At 45.8% G+C, this 17500-nt stretch overlaps 3 protein-coding genes across 5 annotated transcripts in view; 2 read left to right on the top strand and 1 right to left on the bottom strand.

Moving 5' to 3' along the window:
- The first annotated feature begins 663 nt into the window (after positions 1–663).
- lipt1 (lipoyltransferase 1) lies at positions 664–2372 on the top strand. Its single transcript, XM_083908851.1, has 3 exons — positions 664–1207; positions 1289–1510; positions 1584–2372. Exons 1-3 carry the CDS (start codon positions 685–687, stop codon positions 1994–1996), a joined length of 1158 nt encoding a protein of 385 aa, XP_083764977.1. The 5' UTR covers positions 664–684; the 3' UTR covers positions 1997–2372.
- Positions 2373–3193: 821 nt separating this feature from the next.
- On the top strand, positions 3194–15305 carry eif5b (eukaryotic translation initiation factor 5B). Of its 2 annotated transcripts, none has more exons than XM_083908999.1 (26): positions 3194–3281; positions 5428–5547; positions 5902–5959; positions 6099–6266; positions 6338–6839; positions 6926–7065; positions 7168–7245; positions 7368–7518; positions 8023–8115; positions 8198–8290; positions 8382–8441; positions 8524–8813; positions 8920–9027; positions 9764–9874; positions 10001–10068; positions 10160–10301; positions 10387–10518; positions 11775–11957; positions 12042–12203; positions 12579–12710; positions 12793–12924; positions 13034–13110; positions 13226–13390; positions 13504–13642; positions 14216–14377; positions 14526–15305. In XM_083908999.1, the coding sequence occupies exons 1-26, from the start codon at positions 3247–3249 to the stop codon at positions 14631–14633; spliced, it is 3609 nt and encodes a 1202-aa protein (XP_083765125.1). In that variant the 5' UTR covers positions 3194–3246; the 3' UTR covers positions 14634–15305. The 2 variants fall into 2 exon arrangements, with proteins under 2 accessions (XP_083765125.1, XP_083765124.1); XM_083908998.1 differs by having other exon boundaries at positions 6338–6854.
- Positions 15306–15638: 333 nt separating this feature from the next.
- Positions 15639–17500, bottom strand: part of bco1l (beta-carotene oxygenase 1, like) — a 6212-nt gene continuing 4350 nt past the window's right edge. The window contains exons 10-11 of one of the 2 annotated variants that reach the window (XM_083908339.1): positions 16925–17036; positions 15722–16000 (exon numbers count right to left, since the gene is read on the bottom strand). In XM_083908339.1, coding sequence (XP_083764465.1) covers positions 15834–16000; positions 16925–17036 — 279 coding nt within the window. In that variant the 3' untranslated portion in view covers positions 15722–15833. Of the gene's footprint in view, positions 16001–16924; positions 17037–17500 lie in introns of both variants that reach the window. The other variant, XM_083908338.1, reaches the window with a different exon arrangement.

Raw genomic sequence — 17500 nt, 5'->3', positions numbered from 1 at the left:
ATAACAGTGAGGCTAAAGCTAACGCTAGCTAGCAGTGACGTGACCCGCGGTCTGACGCGACAGTGACGTCATGCGGTGACTTTTTTTAGCCTTTTCTTTTTTAAATTCGTAAATAAAACGATGTTGATTTATGAACACGCGATGTTAGACTCTATTCACAACAGAATAAAATAATACAAATAAAATAAAAATGCCCTCAAATGTTTAATATTTCTCACAAAAGTCAAATAATGCAAATTAATCATTTGAATACAGATGAATTAGCTTCATTTTCTGATCGATGACGATACATTTTAGTGACAGAAAACTTTAAAACTAGAAATAAAGTTATTCTTAAAATTATTTCCACGTAGTTTTCAATGTTTGTTACAGAGCGTACGAGTAAATAATTACCGTTGAACCAGACGACGGAGCGTTAGCATCGTTCTCTTCTTTGGTAGGAATGCGTCCAGACTTGTCTTGTACCGCCACCCAGTGGTGAAGTGGGATACTACAGGACTCTGACGCACGATTATACACTGTCGCAATGTGTCCACAGACACTTATGCTAGTTTTGAGCGGCCATCTTGAGTTGTGCGCTCCTCAACAGCAGTAGGGGGCGCTACGACCTCAGAGTAAAAGGTGGTTTGTCGTCTGTTTGGTTTTTAGCGTCGTTCTGAAGATGCTTCGTCTGCAGTCGCAGTGATGTCATACATCAGAGGGGCGTGGCCTCTCCTTGGAGGCCGGTCAGGTGTTTGCAGGTGTCTCCATAGAAACCAGTGGAGCAGCAGCAGCAGCAGCAGCAGCAGCAGCAGCATCAGTACCGTGGGCCTGGTCCTTGAGTCCCGGTGCACCGATGTGTTCCAGAACCTGGCTCTTGAGGACTGGATCGACGCTAACGTGGACCTGCAGCAGCGCAGCGTCCTCCTGCTGTGGCGGAACCGGCCAGCCGTGGTGATCGGGCGCCACCAGAACCCGTGGACCGAGTGCGACCTGAAGGCGGCGAGGAGGATGGGGATTCCCGTGGCTCGCAGGCGGAGCGGCGGCGGCGCGGTGTTCCACGACCTCGGCAACCTCAACGCGACCTTCTTCGCGTCGAAGAAGGCCTACGACAGGAAGAGGAACCTGAAGGTCGTCACCGACGCCCTGAGGAGCGCCGCGCCGGGACTGGACGTCCACGCCACGGACAGACTGGACATCGTACTCAACGGACGCTACAAGATCTCAGGTGACCCACAATGCAACACTTCATAGCAAGCGTTCATCTGAGCCTGTAACCGTAGCGACCGTGATGTCGTCATGTTTACAGGAACTGCATCTCGACTGAGCAGGAAGTCGTCGTACCATCACTGCACCCTGCTTCACTCCGCCGATCGCTCCGCCCTCTCCACCGTGCTCCGCCCCTCCTGCCCTGGTATCGTCAGTAACGCCACGCCCAGCGTGCCCTCGCCCGTCGCCAACCTGCTAGACCACGCCCCCGCGCTGCAGTGGGAGGAGCTCGTGGACGGACTTGTGCGACAGTACAACACAGGTACGGTGAAGTTTCTTCTGCTTTGATGTTAATCCTCGCCCGCTCTCCATGTTTGATTTTTCCGAACCCGCAGAGTTCGGATTCAGCGCCGCGCCCGCCTTCGTCGACCCAGATGATGAATCAGCGTTTCCTGGCATCAGCAGGGCGGCGACAGAGCTGCGCGGCTGGGACTGGACGTTCGGGAAGACGCCAAAATTCAGCGTCCAGACCGTTCTGGACCTGACGGACGAGGGGTCGGTGGCTCCAAGCTCCGCCCACCTGAACATGGAGGTGAAGAACGGACTCGTCAACAGCTGTGAGCTTTTCGTACCTGACGACTGGCTTCCTCCGCACCTGAGCGCCGCGCTCGCTAACGCTCTGGTCGGCGAGCGTTTCTGTCGCCGCCGAGCGTCTGCGTGCGTCGCCGCCGCCGTCGTGTGCGACGGCAGCGACCTGCGGCGGCGACTGCGACGCCTGAGCGACGCCGTGCTGTCAGTCATGAGCTGAGATCACAGACACTACTGCCCCCAGCAGGCTGCAGGACGTCATTACATGGTTAAAACACATGACAAACTGTTTTATTTATTTAATTAAAAACATGAAAATCTCTCTAACAATTCAGGTTTTTATTTAAAGGTGCATTATGTAATAAATGATAAAATCCTCCAAATATGTCACAGAGACTCAGGAATAATGTTCGTATAACAAACTGAACTCACCAACAACAACAGTACAGACAAAATATTTTGCAGACTGCAAATCATGTTTATGTTTTGAAATCATGTTTTGGCGTCATGTGGCGCCACCTACCGCCGTCTACCAATCATTGCAGTCAGTAGAGTCTCAGCTGCCAAGCAACCACGGGTTGCCAGTTAGGTCTGAAAACGTAACCTCGTCATTTTTAATTTGAATGTAGTAACAGTTTTTGGCCACATTCTTACATATGGCGCCTTTAAATAAAGATTTCTGTTCATCAATAGTTTATTCAATACAAACCTTATAAACTTTATATTTATTTAAGGTTAAATGTTTGTTTTTTTAATTGACTTTTTTAAAGTGTATTGATATTAAATGAAGACAAAGTCTTTCAGGAAGTTTGTTTTATTTTATTTTATTTTTTCAGTTAAACCCTTTCAAAATAAAAGCACACTGACGCCAAATGTTTTATTAGCAGGTTCATCAAGTGGATTTTAATAAATTCAATCAAATCTAATAACGAGAGACGCGATGACGTCAGAGCGGCGTCACTTCGCAGTGTGCGTGCGCACTACTCACAGAGGTGCGAACAAAGGAAGACCTGTCACTTTGATAATATTTAACTGAACCAGTTTTCTGTGCGGTTTGACTGTTTTTATACATTCAACTAAATAAATAAATGTATATTATTATAATTACATTAATTATTATTTTACATATAAATCTGTTTTACAACCACGTACTGTCATCTTTAAAACCTATATTGTACATGCAGTATATTACATACACTTATGTATATATACATATATGAACGTGTATGTATATTTATATGTATATATGTATATATACAAACGTGTATGTAGTATTTTTTTTAAATTATAAATGTATTAATGTAAAGGTGTCCATGTGTTGTGATGTCACAGCAGTTCTGTGTTATTGTGTGCGGTTGCAGGAAAAGCAGCGGAGTGAGACCTCGGCTGCGTGTGTCTGTCCACAGACGATCTTGGTCTGATGAGAGCCGTCGGTCGGTGCAGCTCTAACCGGAGAAGCGCAGCGGCAGGATGGGGAAGAAACAGAAGAAGAGCGGGGAGGACAGGTACTGGAGAGGCGAGCCGCGGTCACGGACCCCCGCCCCACGGTCACACGCGCCCGTGCGCCGCTCTCCCGCCGCGTGAAAACGCCACAAACAGACCCCGCTCTCCCGTTGCTTTCTCTGTTAGCTTAGCGGCTAGGTGCGCTAGCCGAAGCTAACCACGCGTCAGTGTGAGTGCGTGCCCGGGTGGAGGTTTAAAAACACACGGAAACGGGTTAAAATGAAACACGCGAGAGCCAGCCACGCGAGCTAACACGGGTAAACACGGGTTAACCTCAGCGTGAGCGGACAGGTTCTCAAACCGAGCCGAGATGGCGTCGGGGTTTACTGCTGTTAGCATGTGGAACCAGTGTTAGCGTTAGCGCCGGCTGTGTAGCTGCTGTGAGGCTTTAACTCGAGTCCTGACAGCCCGGGTCAAACCTCCGGAGCCCGGCCTCAATATCAGCCGGGTAGGCTTAAGTAGCACCAGGCTAATCCATCTGTTAGCCCTGGTTCTTCACAGCTCTGACTCACACACACCTGGACAGGTAATCAGTGACGTCATCACTGTGTTGACACAGCTGTGGTGATTCGGAACTGGTCCAGATAAGTTTAGGCTTAACTTTAGCTCTGACTATCAAACTAACTAAACCTGAGGTTCATCCAGCTAATACCAAACTTAACTCTGGTTATTACCCACTTGACTATTGACTAATGATGACTGATGGTTATGTCTAGCTAACTTCAGGTTTGACTGATGGTTATGTCTAGCTAACTTCAGGTTTGACTGATGGTTATGTCTGGCTAACTTCAGGTTTGACTGATGGTTATGTCTAGCTAACTTCAGGTTTGACTGATGGTTATGTCTAGCTAACTTCAGGTTAACCGTGGTGTAACGTAGGGTTTGAATCAGGCTTAATTCTGTAGTTTTAAGTTTGCTTATCTTGCTAATGTCAGGTTTAACCCTGATATATCAAGATAACTTCAGGTTTGACTGTGCTTATGTCTAGCCAACATCAGGGTAACCCTGGTTTAGTTTATCTGGATGTAACCAGAGTTAAGCCTGGCATTAGCAAGATAACCAAACCTAAAACCAGACTAATCAGAGTTAAAAGAATTAATCCTGATTAAATTATCGATCATGTCAGTTAACTTGAGTTCAGTTATTGATCGTGTCAGTTAACCTGAGTTTAGTTATTGATCGTGTCAGTTAACCTGAGTTCAGTTATTGATTGTGACAGTTAACCTGAGTTTAGTTATTGATCGCGTCAGTTAACCAGAGTTTAGTTATTGAGCGTGACAGTTAACCAGAGTTTAGTTATTGATAGTGACAGTTAACCTGAGTTCAGTTATTGATCGTGACAGTTAACCAGAGTTTAGTTATTGATCGTGACAGTTAACCAGAGTTTAGTTATTGATCGTGACAGTTAACCTGAGTTCAGTTATTGATCGTGACAGTTAACCTGAGTTCAGTTATTGATCGTGACAGTTAACCTGAGTTTAGTTATTGATCGTGACAGTTAACCAGAGTTTAGTTATTGATCGTGACAGTTAACCAGAGTTTAGTTATTGATCGTGACAGTTAACCTGAGTTCAGTTATTGATCGTGACAGTTAACCTGAGTTCAGTTATTGATCGTGACAGTTAACCTGAGTTCAGTTATTGATCGTGACAGTTAACCTGAGTTCAGTTATTGATCGTGACAGTTAACCTGAGTTCAGTTATTGATCGTGACAGTTAACCTGAGTTCAGTTATTGATCGTGACAGTTAACCTGAGTTCAGTTATTGATCGTGACAGTTAACCTGAGTTCAGTTATTGATCTTGTCAGGGGCCTGAGGTCCAGTTCAGGGGGCTGATGGGAAATAAAGCAGTGAGAGGAAAACACAGAGTCAGCATTCTGTGGTTGTTACCATAGTTACTGACACAGAGACAGAGATGTTCTATTGTCTCTTCACCTCAGTGTTCTACTGTCACATGTTCAAGCTTTGTCTATCCTGAGCCTCTGTTTGTCTTCTCATCTGACTCACTGGTTTATTGATTTATTGACTGACTGACAGATTTATTTATTTATTGACTGACTGATTTATTTATTTATGTATTGATTGACTGACTGACTGATTTATTGATTTATTGACTGACTGACTGATTGATTATCGGTCTGTGTTCAGTGCCAAAGGTGATGACATCGACATCGATGCTCTGGCAGCAGAGATCGAAGGAGCTGGAGCTTCTAAAGAACCTAAAGGAAAGAAGAACAAGAAGAAAGGAGCCAAGAAAGACGACTTTGAGTAAGACCACGCCTCCTCCTCCTAACTCCTAACTCCTAACTCCTCCTAACTCCTTAATTTTCCCTTTTCTTTACCAAAGGGACTTACAAGAAATGCATTTAACAACATTAGGGTACAAACATGAGCGAGGTCTCTTCTTCCTTTCATTTCCTTTCCTCTCCTTTGACTAATCTCCCCTTCTTTCCTTTCCTTAGACGTATCTCCCCTCGTTTCCTTTCCTTAGACTTATCTCCCCTCGTTTCCTTACTTATCTCCCCTCGTTTCCTTTCCTTAGACTTATCTCCCCTCGTTTCCTTTCCTCTGTTTTTAATCTCTCCTCTCTTGTCTCCTCTCTTGTCTCCTTGTCTCCTGCAGTGAGGATGATATCCTGAAGGAGTTGGAGGAGTTGACTCTGGAGACGCACGGAGGAAAGGTAACGAGTGAGGAAGAGGAGGAGTCTTCGTCCTTCACCTCCTCACATGACTCTGCTTTTATTTTGAAATCACCTGTGTGTGTGTGTGAGTGAGTGAAGTTTATTAAAAAAACTAAACATTTATTGTGTAAATGAGCAGAAACCAGACGCCGCAGAGGAGGCGGAGCCTGTCGAGCCTCTGAAACCAGAGAAGAAGAAGACCAGGAAGGGGAAGAAGGGCGGAGCCAGTCCTGAGGATGAGGAGGGCGATGAAGGTGAAGGTCAGGCAGACGCAGAGAGGAACGCAGAGCAGAAAGAGAAGAAGAAGGTGAGAGGTCACTTCCTGTTTGACCCCTGACCTCCTCTCACGCGCCTGACCCCTCCTCTTTGCTCCCGCAGGTGGCTTTTGAAGCTCCGCCCTCCGACTCTGACGACGACAGCAGCTCACGCTCTCACCTGAAGAACAAAGGAGGAAAGAAAGGAGGGAAGAGTCTGTCTGATGAGGAGGAGGAAGGAGTGAAGAGAGGAGGAGGAGGAGGAGGAGAGGAGGACGAGTCTGACGACGACGATGAAGAGTTCATGTCCAAAAAAGAGCAGAAGAAGAAGAAGAGCAAAGGTAAGGCGGCGAAGGCAGACAGCGATGATGATGATGAGGAGGAGGAGCAGGCGGGGGGCGGAGACTTCAAGATGAAGACCGCGGCGCAGAAGAAGGCGGAGAAGAAGGAGAGGGACAAGAAGAAGAAGGAGGAGGAGAGGATGAAGCAGAGGAAGCTGAAGGAGAAGGAGGAAGGAGAGGCAGCCAAGAAGGAGCCGGAGAAGAGCACGGAGGCCACGCCCCCTCAAGTCACTGAGCCTGCTGCAGAGGCGGAGGAACAGGAAGGGGCGGAGCCAGCTGCAGAGGGTACGCCCAAATCAGGTTTGACTTCCACGTTTGTTAACGAATGAACGGGTTGGTGAGTGATGCGGCGTCTTCTCGTGTTTGACCAGAGGAGGGCGAGGGAGACAAGAAGAAGAAAGACAAGAAGAAGAAGAAGGGAGAGAAGGAGAAGGAGGACGAGAAGAAGAAGAAGGGACCCAGCAAAGCCACGGTCAAGGCCATGCAGGAGGCGCTGGCCAAGATGAAGGAGGTGAGGGATTCTGGGAAATGTAGTCGTTGTTGTTGTTGTTGTTGTTGTTGTTGTTGTTGTCGTCATGACGACTGAAGCTCAGTGTTGTTGTTGTTGTTGTAGGAGGAGGAGCGAGCCAAACAAGAGGAGGAGGAGCGACTGAAGAGGCTGGAGGAGCTGGAGAAGCAGCGGCTGGAGCAGGTACCACACAAACGCCACCTCCTTCTTTTTGGTTTGACCCATCAGCCACCTCTCTGTGACTCCGCCCCCTCTCTCTGACTCCGCCCCCCCCCCCCCTCTCTCTCTCTGACTCCACCCTTCAGGAGCGTCTGGAGCAGGAGCGCAAGGAGAAGAAGAGGCAGAAGGAGAAGGAGAAGAGGGAGCGACTGAAGAAGGAGGGGAAGCTGCTCACCAAAGCCCAGAAGGAGGCTCGTGCTCGGGCTGAGGTCACACTTCAGCTGCTGAAGGCTCAGGGTAATCTGTCAATCTGTCAATCAGTCAATCAGTCAATCAGTCAATCAATCAATCTGTCAATCTGTCAATCAATCTGTCAATCTGTCAATCAATCAATCAATCTGTCAATCAATCAATCGGTCAGTCTGCAGGAAACACAATCACATGACTCGTTTTCTTAATTATCAACTAAAACAATCGCTGACGTTAATGTTCTCCACAGAACTGAGGAGCATCTTCAGATTCATGACAGATTATCATGACAGATTATTTACAAACTTTTTTACTGTTGATTGACAGATTATTTACAGTTAACTAACTATTGTACTGTTTGACGGATTATTTACCAATTTATTTACTGTTCAATTGGCAGATTATTTACTGTTAAATAACTATTTTACTGTTCAATGGCAGATTATTTACCGTTTACAAACTGTTTTGCTGTGATAATCCTCTTCTTAATTGAGTGTTGACGTGCAGCGTGATGTGATCAGTGATCAATAATCCCGTGTTGACGGCGTGCAGGTGTTGAAGTGCCATCCAAAGACTCTTTGCCAAAGAAGAAACCAGTTTATGGAGACAAGAGGAAGAAGAAGCCCACGGCTGTTTCTCCTGAAGGTAAACGCTGTGCTTTACCTGCCTGTAAACAACAACAACAACAACAACAACAACATCATCATCATCATCATCTGCTCCACAGAAAAATCAGAGGTGACGTCACCAACGTCAGAGACTCCAGAGCCGGTCGCCAAGGAGACGGAGACAGAGGCCAAGACGCCGACTGCACAACCAGGTGAAGCTCGCAGGAGGAGGAGGAGGAGGAGGAGGAGGAGGAGGAGGAAGAGGATGAGTGGTTTGTTCATGTGTTTATTTGTCTGTGACAGAAGTAAAGCCTGAAGCTGCCGTAGACGACTGGGAGGCCATCGCCAGTGACGAGGAGAAAGGTGAGGACGCGACGCTCTATAACGGCAAACTCATAATCTGAGATTATGTCAATGAAACGCTTGGTTTTTTTCTTCCTGTCAGAGCTGAAGAAAGTTCACATCGAGGTGAAGGAGGAGACGGCGGCGCCTCCTCGGACGGCGCCCAGCGAGGACGAAGAGGAAGACGAGGAGGACGATGATGAAGACGAGGAGGACGACGATGAGGAGGAGGAGAGTGAGGAGGAGAAGAAGGAGGTGACGACGACCACGACGGCGACGGCGGCAACTCGCGGTAAGAGGAAGGAGAGCGAGGACGAGAGCAGCGATAGTGACGATGACGACGGGAGGACGAAGGACGAGCGACTGTACGACCGCGCAAAGAGGAGGATAGAGGTGAGACTGTGGAAACACAGCAGGAGTGAGCGCTCTGCTCTTTTTTACCCCTCTCTGTCTGACCCCGCCCTCTCCGTTTGACCCCGCCCTCACTGTGTTTCCATAGAAACGGAGGGCGGAAAATCTGAGGAACACCGACACGGAGAAGCTGAGAGCTCCAGTGGTTTGTGTGCTCGGACACGTCGACACCGGCAAGACCAAGATCCTCGACAAGGTAAATAATCTGTAAATCATCCTCCCCAACGTGAATAATCTCTAAATCTACCACAACATGCATAATCTCTAAATCATCCTCCACAAAGTGAATAATTTGTAAATGCTCCAAAATGTGAATAATCTGTAAATCCTTCTGAACGTGAATAATCTGTAAATCCTACACAACGTGAATATTCTGCAAATCCTCCCTAACGTGAATAATCTTTAAATCCTACACAATGTGAATAATCTGTAAATCCTTCTGAACTTGAATAATCTTTAAATCCTACACACCGTGAATAATCTTTAAATCCTACACAACGTGAATAATCTTTAAATCCTACACAACGTGAATAATCTGTAAATCCTACACAACGTGAATAATCTTTAAATCCTACACAACGTGAATAATCTTTAAATCCTACACAACGTGAATAATCTGTAAATCCTACACAACGTGAAAAACAATCTGTAAATCCTCCGCAACGTGAATAATCCCTAAATCATCCTCCATAAAGTGAATAATCTGTAAATCCTCCTCCACAACGTGAATAATCTGTAAATCCTTATGAACTTGAATAATCTGTAAATCCTCCACAAAGTGAATAATTTGTAAATCCTTCTGAACGTGATTAATCTGCAAATCCTCCCCAACGTGAATAATCTGTTAATCCTCCACGTGAATAATCTCTAAATCTTCCACAACATAAATAATCTGTGTTTCTCTGTGTGTGTGTGTGTGTGTGTGTGTGTAGCTGAGACACACTAATGTCCAGGACGGTGAGGCTGGAGGAATCACTCAGCAGATCGGAGCCACAAACGTCCCCAAGGAGACGATCGAGGAGCAAACCAAGATGGTTAAAAATGTACGACACAGACACACACACACACTCTCACACGCACACACACACACACACATCCCCCCCCCACACACACACACACACACACACACACAGATGATGACATAAACAGAGTTTATCTTCTGTGTTCAGTTTGAGACAGAAAGCATCAGGATTCCCGGCATGTTGATCATCGACACACCAGGTCACGAGTCCTTCAGGTAAAAACCTGGGGAAAAAACCCGGAGCTGCTAACGCTAACGCTAACGTAGGTGGATCTCAGCCGGTGACTCCGCCTCTTTGTTTCCATAGTAACCTGAGGAACAGAGGCAGCTCTCTGTGTGACATCGCCATCCTGGTGGTGGACATCATGCACGGCCTGGAGCCTCAGACGCTGGAGTCCATCAACCTTCTCAAGGAGAAGAAGTGTCCTTTCATCGTCGCCCTCAACAAGGTCTGCACCTGCCGCTCACAGGCCCCGCCTCTTCCTGTTTCCCTCTTCCTGTTTATCTCACCGTTGCTATTGTTGTCGTCGTCAGATCGACCGTCTGTACGACTGGAAGAAAGGTCCTGAGGCGGACGTGGCGATCACGCTGAAGAAGCAGAAGAAAAACACCAAGGACGAGTTTGACGAGCGAGCCAAGGCCGTCATCGTGGAGTTCGCCCAGCAGGTGGCAGTGCTCCACCACTCACACACTCATGCTACGCTCACTTTAACATCGCAACTCACGAGTCCCGAAGTTCACAAGTGGAAACGTAGCGACATGTTTACGCCCAAAAATGGAAAAAAAAAACAACAACAAAAACACGTCAGGAGAGAGATTAGCAGTGGTGTTATGGTGGCAGCCATCTTGTAATCCCATGTCAGAAAATCTGAATTAGTAAGTGTGAGCTGAAGATAGGTACACTTTATTATGATTACTATTTTTTACAGATGATTAATTCAGGTTACAGATTATTGTTACAGACAATTACTTTAGATGACAGATTTTTATTACAGACGATTGCTATAGATTATAGATTATTGTTACAGTTACTTTAGATTACAGATTACAGACGATTGCTTTAGATTATAGTTTATTGTTACAATTGCTTTAGATTACAGATTATATTTTACAGACGATTGCTTTAGATTATAGGTTATTGTTATAATTGCTTTAGATTACAGATTACTGTTACAGACAATTGCTTTAGATTACAGATTACTGTTAGACGATTGCTTTAGATTACAGATTATTGTTACAGACAATTGCTTTAGATTATAGGTTATTGTTACAGTTACTTTAGATGACAGATTACAGACGGTTGCTTTAGATTACAGATTACTGTTAGACGATTGCTTTAGATTATAGGTTATTGTTACAATTGCTTTAGATTACAGATTACTGTTAGACGATTGCTTTAGATTATAGGTTATTGTTACAATTGCTTTAGATTACAGATTACTGTTAGACGATTGCTTTAGATTATAGGTTATTGTTGCAGACAATTGCTTTAGATTACAGATTATTGTTACAGACGGTTGCTTTAGATTACAGATTACTGCTAGACGATTGCTTCAGATTATAGGTTATTGTTACAGTTACTTTAGATTACAGATTATTGTTACAGACTATTGCTTTAGATTACAGATTATTGTTACAGACAGTTGCTTTAGATTACAGATTACTGCTACACGATTGCTTCAGATTATAGGTTATTGTTACAGTTACTTTAGATTACAGATTATTGTTACAGACTATTGCTTTAGATTACAGATTATTGTTACAGACGATTGCTTTAGATGACAGATTATTTTCAGATAATCACTTTATATTACAGATTATGTTGTAGATAATTACAGATCATTGTTACAGGTGATTGCTTTTGATGACGGATTATTCCAGATTACTGCCGTCTCATGTATGTAATCTGTGTTTATGCTCAGGGTCTCAACGCCGCGTTGTTCTTCGAGAACAAAGATCCTCGGACGTTTGTGTCGATGGTTCCGACCTCGGCCCACAGTGGTGATGGGATGGGGAACCTCATCGCTCTGTTGGTGGAGCTCACACAGACCATGTTAGCGCGGCGGCTAGCTCACTGTGACGAGCTGAGAGCTCAGGTCATGGAGGTCAGAGATTATTTCTTCTGTTGTTGTTGTTATTATTGTTTATGTTGACGCTTCAGTCCGTTCACGATGTGTGTGCGTGTTCAGGTCAAAGCTCTTCCCGGAATGGGAACGACCATCGACGTCATCCTCATCAACGGACGTCTGCGGGAGGGAGAGACCATTATTGTCCCGGGGGTGGAAGGACCGATCGTAACGCAGATTAGAGGTTTACTGCTGCCTCCGCCTCTGAAAGAGCTCAGAGTCAAGGTAAGATTAATAGATTATCTCTTCCACATATTAATATATCATTATTATTATTATTTCAGTTTACAGATAGTTGTGTTGCTAGATACAGAATACTTACTTTAGATTACAGATTATTGTTGCAGATGAATGCTTCAGATTACATTTTATTGTTCCAGATTAAATCCCTCAGATTACAGATTATTGTTGCAGATGAATACTTCAGATTACAGATAATTGCTTTAGCTTTCAGATTATTGTTAATCATTGATACAGATGCACCGACAGTGATTTCTAGATTTTTTTGATAAATGCATGTATTGAAGTATTTAGTTGGTTGGTTGGTTGATTGATTGATTGATTGATTGATTGATTGATTGATTGGTTGGTTGGTTGCAGAGTCAGTATGAGAAGCACAAAGAGGTTTGCACATCTCAGGGTGTGAAGATTCTGGGTAAAGACCTGGAGAAGACCTTGGCGGGGCTCCCCCTGTTGGTGGCTCACAAGGATGACGAGATCCCCGTGCTGAGGGTAACGCACGCACGCACACACACACACGGATACAAACAGACACACACACACACAGATTAACAGTCTAATCTGGTGTCTTCAGGATGAACTGGTTCGTGAACTCAAACAAACGCTGAACTCCATCAAACTGGAGGAGAAAGGAGTTTATGTGCAGGCGTCGACGCTGGGTTCACTGGAGGCTCTGCTGGAGTTCCTCAGGACGTCCAAAGTCCCCGTCAGTCTCTCTATGTTCTTAGTGGCAGGACTTTTACTTTGAAAGACCACAGGAAGTAGAGAAGTTAACATTGTCCTGTGTGTGTGTGTGTGTGTGTGTGTGTGTGCAGTATGCTGGTATCAACATTGGTCCGGTCCATAAGAGGGACGTGACGAAGGCGTCCGCCATGTTGGAACACGACCCTCAGTGAGTGACCACACTTTAGCTGCTCAGGCTAACGTTAGCCACACAGTGATGTCAGAGATGATGTGACGTGTGTGTGTGTGTGTGTGTGTGTGTGTGTGTGTGTGTGTGTTCTCAGGTACGCCGCCATCCTGGCGTTTGACGTGAAGGTGGAGAGGGACAGTCAGGAAATGGCCGACAGTCTGGGAGTTCGTGTCTTCTCAGCTGAGATCATCTACCATCTGTTTGACGCCTTCACCAAGTACAGGGAGGACTATAAGAAGGCCAAGCAGGACGAGTTCAAGTGAGACACACACACACACACACACAGAGAGAGAGACAACACACACACACACACACACAGAGAGAGACAACACACACACTGTCTCACACACACGTTCTGTCGTCCGTCTGTAGAAACATCGCCGTGTTTCCCGTCAAACTTCGAGTTCTTCCTCAGTTCATCTTTAACTCCAGAGATCCCATCGTCATGGGTGTGTGTGTGGACGCTGGAGTCCTGAAGCAGGGGACGCCGCTCTGTGTGCCCAGTAAAGGAGTGAGTCACCTGACCTCACCTCACAGATTATCACAGATTATGGTTGCTTGTAATCAGATTATTACAGATTGTTGCAGATAATTGTTTTAAATTTTTCTTGCAGATAATTGCTTTAGATTACAGATTATTGTTGTTAGTGATCAGATTATCACAGATTATTGTTGCTAGTGATCAGATTATCACAGATTATTGTTGCTAGTGATCAGATTATCACAGATTATTGTTGCTAGTGATCGGATTATGGTTGCTTGTAATCAGATTATCACAGATTGTTGCAGATAATTGTTTTAAATTTTTGTTGCAGATAATTGCTTTAGATTACACATTATTGTTGCTAATGATCGGATTATTGTTGCTAGTAATGAGATTATGGTTGCTTGTAGTCATATTGTCACAGATTATTGTTGCAGATAATTGCTTTAGATTACAGATTATTGTTGCTAGTGATCAGATTATCTCAGATTATGGTTACTTGTAGTCATATTATGACAGATTATTGTTGCAGATACTTGCTTTAGATTACAGATTATGGTTGCTTGTAATCAGATGATCACAGATTATTGTGTGTTTCAGTTTGTGGACATCGGTATCGTGACGAGCATCGAGATGAACCATAAATCCGTGGACAGCGCCAAGAAAGGTCAGGAGATCTGCATCAAGATCGAGCCCATTCCGGGCGAGTCGCCCAAGATGTTCGGCCGCCATTTTGAGGCCACGGACCTCATGGTCAGCAAGGTGAGGCCCCGCCCACTGAGGCCCCGCCCACTGAGGCCCCGCCCACTGAGGCAGCAGAGCAGTGGTCAACTTTACGATTGATGCTCATTGGCTCTCGGCTCATTAACGATGTCATGTGACCTCTGCTGTTTTTTTCTCCTCGTCTCAGATTACGCGGGCGTCGATCGACGCGCTGAAGAACTGGTTCAGAGACGAGATGCAGAAATCTGACTGGCAGCTGATCGTTGAGCTGAAGAAGACCTTTGAGATAATCTGAGGGACCACACACACACACACACACACACACACACACACACACACACACACACACTCAGACTTCCTCAGATTACAGGAAAGGAAAAGATAAAAAAAACAAAAAAACAATAAGACGTGAAAGTGTTTTTCTGTGAGAAACGAACCGTTTTTTCCACTGTTGTAAACAGTGATAGTTTAGACATTACACACACACACATACAGACACAGACACACACACACACACAGACACTCACACACACAGTATTCCAGCGTGCCTGTTTTCTCCAGCAACTACGTTGTTTCTTCTTTTTCTTCTTCTTCCCTGTGGCTCCGCCCCCCCCATCCCTCCAGGTGCATTATGGGATTGTACAGAGGAAATAAAAAAAAGATTCTCTGGCGTCTTGCCGTTGCGTGCGTGCTTGTTTTGGCGGCCATTTTGGACACGATGGCGTTTGAACTGAAGATTTTAACGTGTTTTTTTTTTTTTTTTGCTGCGACTGATGATGTAATAAGAGTTCCTTGATTCTGATTGGTCGGCTTTTCTCACCATGAGTGAAGACCTGGACCTGGAGTGAGAGTGTACGGACCAGGACTGTCGGTCTAAACGTGATGAAGCGACATAATCCTGGATGATTTTCACAGATTGACTTTAGAATTCTCTGAATTCATCTGAATAATCTGAGATTATCATCTGCACAGACACTGAAAACAACTGTTGTGTTTGGATCTTTTTCTTTATTTTTATTTCAGAATAAAACATTTCAGCTCCTCAAAACAAAGATGAACTTATTCAACGTCCGACTGCAAAAGAAAACTTAAAGAAAATACTTTATTTCTGTCATTGATCGAAAAAAAATTTTTTTATACAAAACTAAACCTATATTTATACACATTTATACATCTGTATAATCTAGTTATTACAAAGTAATATTCACAAAGAAATTCATAGAAAAAGGTTTTTCAAAGAAAAGTGAAGTGAACCTTTAACGCTTTTAAATTAATATCTAAATCTGCGACGTTTGACATCGTGATTCAAAATAAGCAAAGAATACACTTTGATGTGAAAATATTTATAAATTATTATGAAATGCTAAATCTACAACAGTTTTGTCTTCTAAAGGGAAAAAAAAAATTTGAATTGTATTTTTGCATAAAATTTTCTAAAGCCAAATGTACACAAAGTGAAATATTACAGAATTTACAGTGGAATAATAAATCAAACTTAGCCAACGCACTGATCGCTAGCAGGGATGAAATAACCGTGAAGGTCCATGTGGACGCTGACGGGGATCGTAGCTCGGGCGATTTCTTTGAAGGATTTAGCGTCGAGTACGAGCATGAACGGAGAGACGTCGGGGTCGGACGAGATGATGGACGACAGGACGACGCCTGCAGGAGACAAACCAACGTTGGCGAGAGCGTTAAAAAAACAAGAAGTTAATTCCCGGAGACGGTAACGTCCCAGAGACGATAACGTCGTGGAGACGCTAACGCCCCGGAGACGATAACACCCCAGAGACGATAACGTCGTGGAGACGCTAACGCCCCGGAGACGATAACACCCCAGAGACGGTAACGCCCCGGAGACGATAACGTCGTGGAGACGCTAACGCCCCGGAGACGATAACACCCCGGAGACGGTAACGCCCCGGAGACGATAACGTCGTGGAGACGCTAACGCCCCGGAGACGATAACACCCCGGAGACGGTAACGCCCCGGAGACGGTAACGCCCCAGAGACGATAACGTTGTGGAGACGCTAACGCCCCGGAGACGCCCACGCCCCGGAGACGATAGCGCCCCGGAGAAGGTTAACGTCCCGGAGACGATAACGCCCCAGAGACGGTAACGTCGTGGAGACGGTAACGTCGTGGAGACGGTAACGCCCCGGAGACGGTAACGCCCCGGAGACGGTAACGCCCCGGAGACGGTAACGTCGTGGAGACGATAACGCCCCGGAGACGGTAACGTCCCGGAGACGATAACGCCCCGGAGACGGTAACGTCGTGGAGACGATAACGCCCCGGAGACGGTAACGTCCCGGAGACGATAACGCCCCGGAGACGATAACGCCCCGGAGACGGTAACGTCGTGGAGACGGTAACGCCCCGGAGACGGTAACGTCCCGGAGACGATAAGGTCGTGTAGACGCTAACGCCCCGGAGACGCTAACGCCCCGGAGACGCTAACGCCCCGGAGACGCTAACGCCCCGGAGACGCTAACGTCGTGGAGACGCTAACGCCCCGGAGACGCTAACGTCGTGGAGACGCTAACGCCCCGGAGACGCTAACGTCCCGGAGACGGTCGCTCACCGTCGTCTTCGTCCACGGCTCCTGGAGACGCCACGAACACCGGCTCTGACGGGAAACATCTCTCCTGACTCCACTCCACGTGTTTCCTCTCCACGATGTCGATCTTTGCGATCTGTCGGACGACATGTTTAGAAACAGGAAGTGAAGCCACTGACCGTCACTGAATCAAAGCCAACGGCGTCAAACTGTAGATCTGTTCTTAAGACTTAAAATTCTACTTAGATTATTCAAGTAAATGTCTCAAATGTCCGTATTTAACGGGATTCTGTTGGATTTTAGCGTCAGCTGAGAGAGTGACCACGTTCAGTGGGATTTAAGTTCAGCGTCGGACTGAACTATTCCGGACTGAACCATTCCGCCCAGAGTTGAAAATCCTCTGGTGTGGGACAGACTAAGGCTTTAGCTTTACACGACAACGATCTGAACACAAACCGCTAAAGTGGTCGTTGCGTTCTCACTTTTTATTCCGCGTTCAGACGAATGCGTCTTTGGGAGTAAATCTGCACGCACACGGTGACGCTAAAGTGTGCGAAATGTGATGTAGTATGCATGCCAGGTGGCTAGGTGGCGCTGTGA

Source organism: Microchirus variegatus, assembly GCF_963457635.1.
Source record: "Microchirus variegatus genome assembly, chromosome: 22".
NCBI lineage: Eukaryota > Metazoa > Chordata > Actinopteri > Pleuronectiformes > Soleidae > Microchirus > Microchirus variegatus.
Note: the sequence above shows the minus strand (reverse complement) of the source record. Positions and strands in the feature narration are given on the sequence as shown.

What these genes read in the sequence shown, in the direction of transcription:
- eif5b (XM_083908998.1), top strand. Translation starts at nt 3,247, where the DNA reads ATGGGGAAGAAACAGAAGAAGAGCGGGGAGGACAG. An exon ending in TGAAAGAGCTCAGAGTCAAG is followed by an intron (nt 12,204 to 12,578) that starts GTAAGATTAATA and finishes GGTTGGTTGCAG; the next exon opens with AGTCAGTATGAGAAGCACAA. An exon ending in ATGTTGGAACACGACCCTCA is followed by an intron (nt 13,111 to 13,225) that starts GTGAGTGACCAC and finishes GTGTGTTCTCAG; the next exon opens with GTACGCCGCCATCCTGGCGT.
- lipt1 (XM_083908851.1), top strand. Translation starts at nt 685, where the DNA reads ATGTCATACATCAGAGGGGCGTGGCCTCTCCTTGGAGGCCGGTCAGGT. An exon ending in CGGACGCTACAAGATCTCAG is followed by an intron (nt 1,208 to 1,288) that starts GTGACCCACAAT and finishes TCATGTTTACAG; the next exon opens with GAACTGCATCTCGACTGAGC. An exon ending in TGTGCGACAGTACAACACAG is followed by an intron (nt 1,511 to 1,583) that starts GTACGGTGAAGT and finishes CCGAACCCGCAG; the next exon opens with AGTTCGGATTCAGCGCCGCG.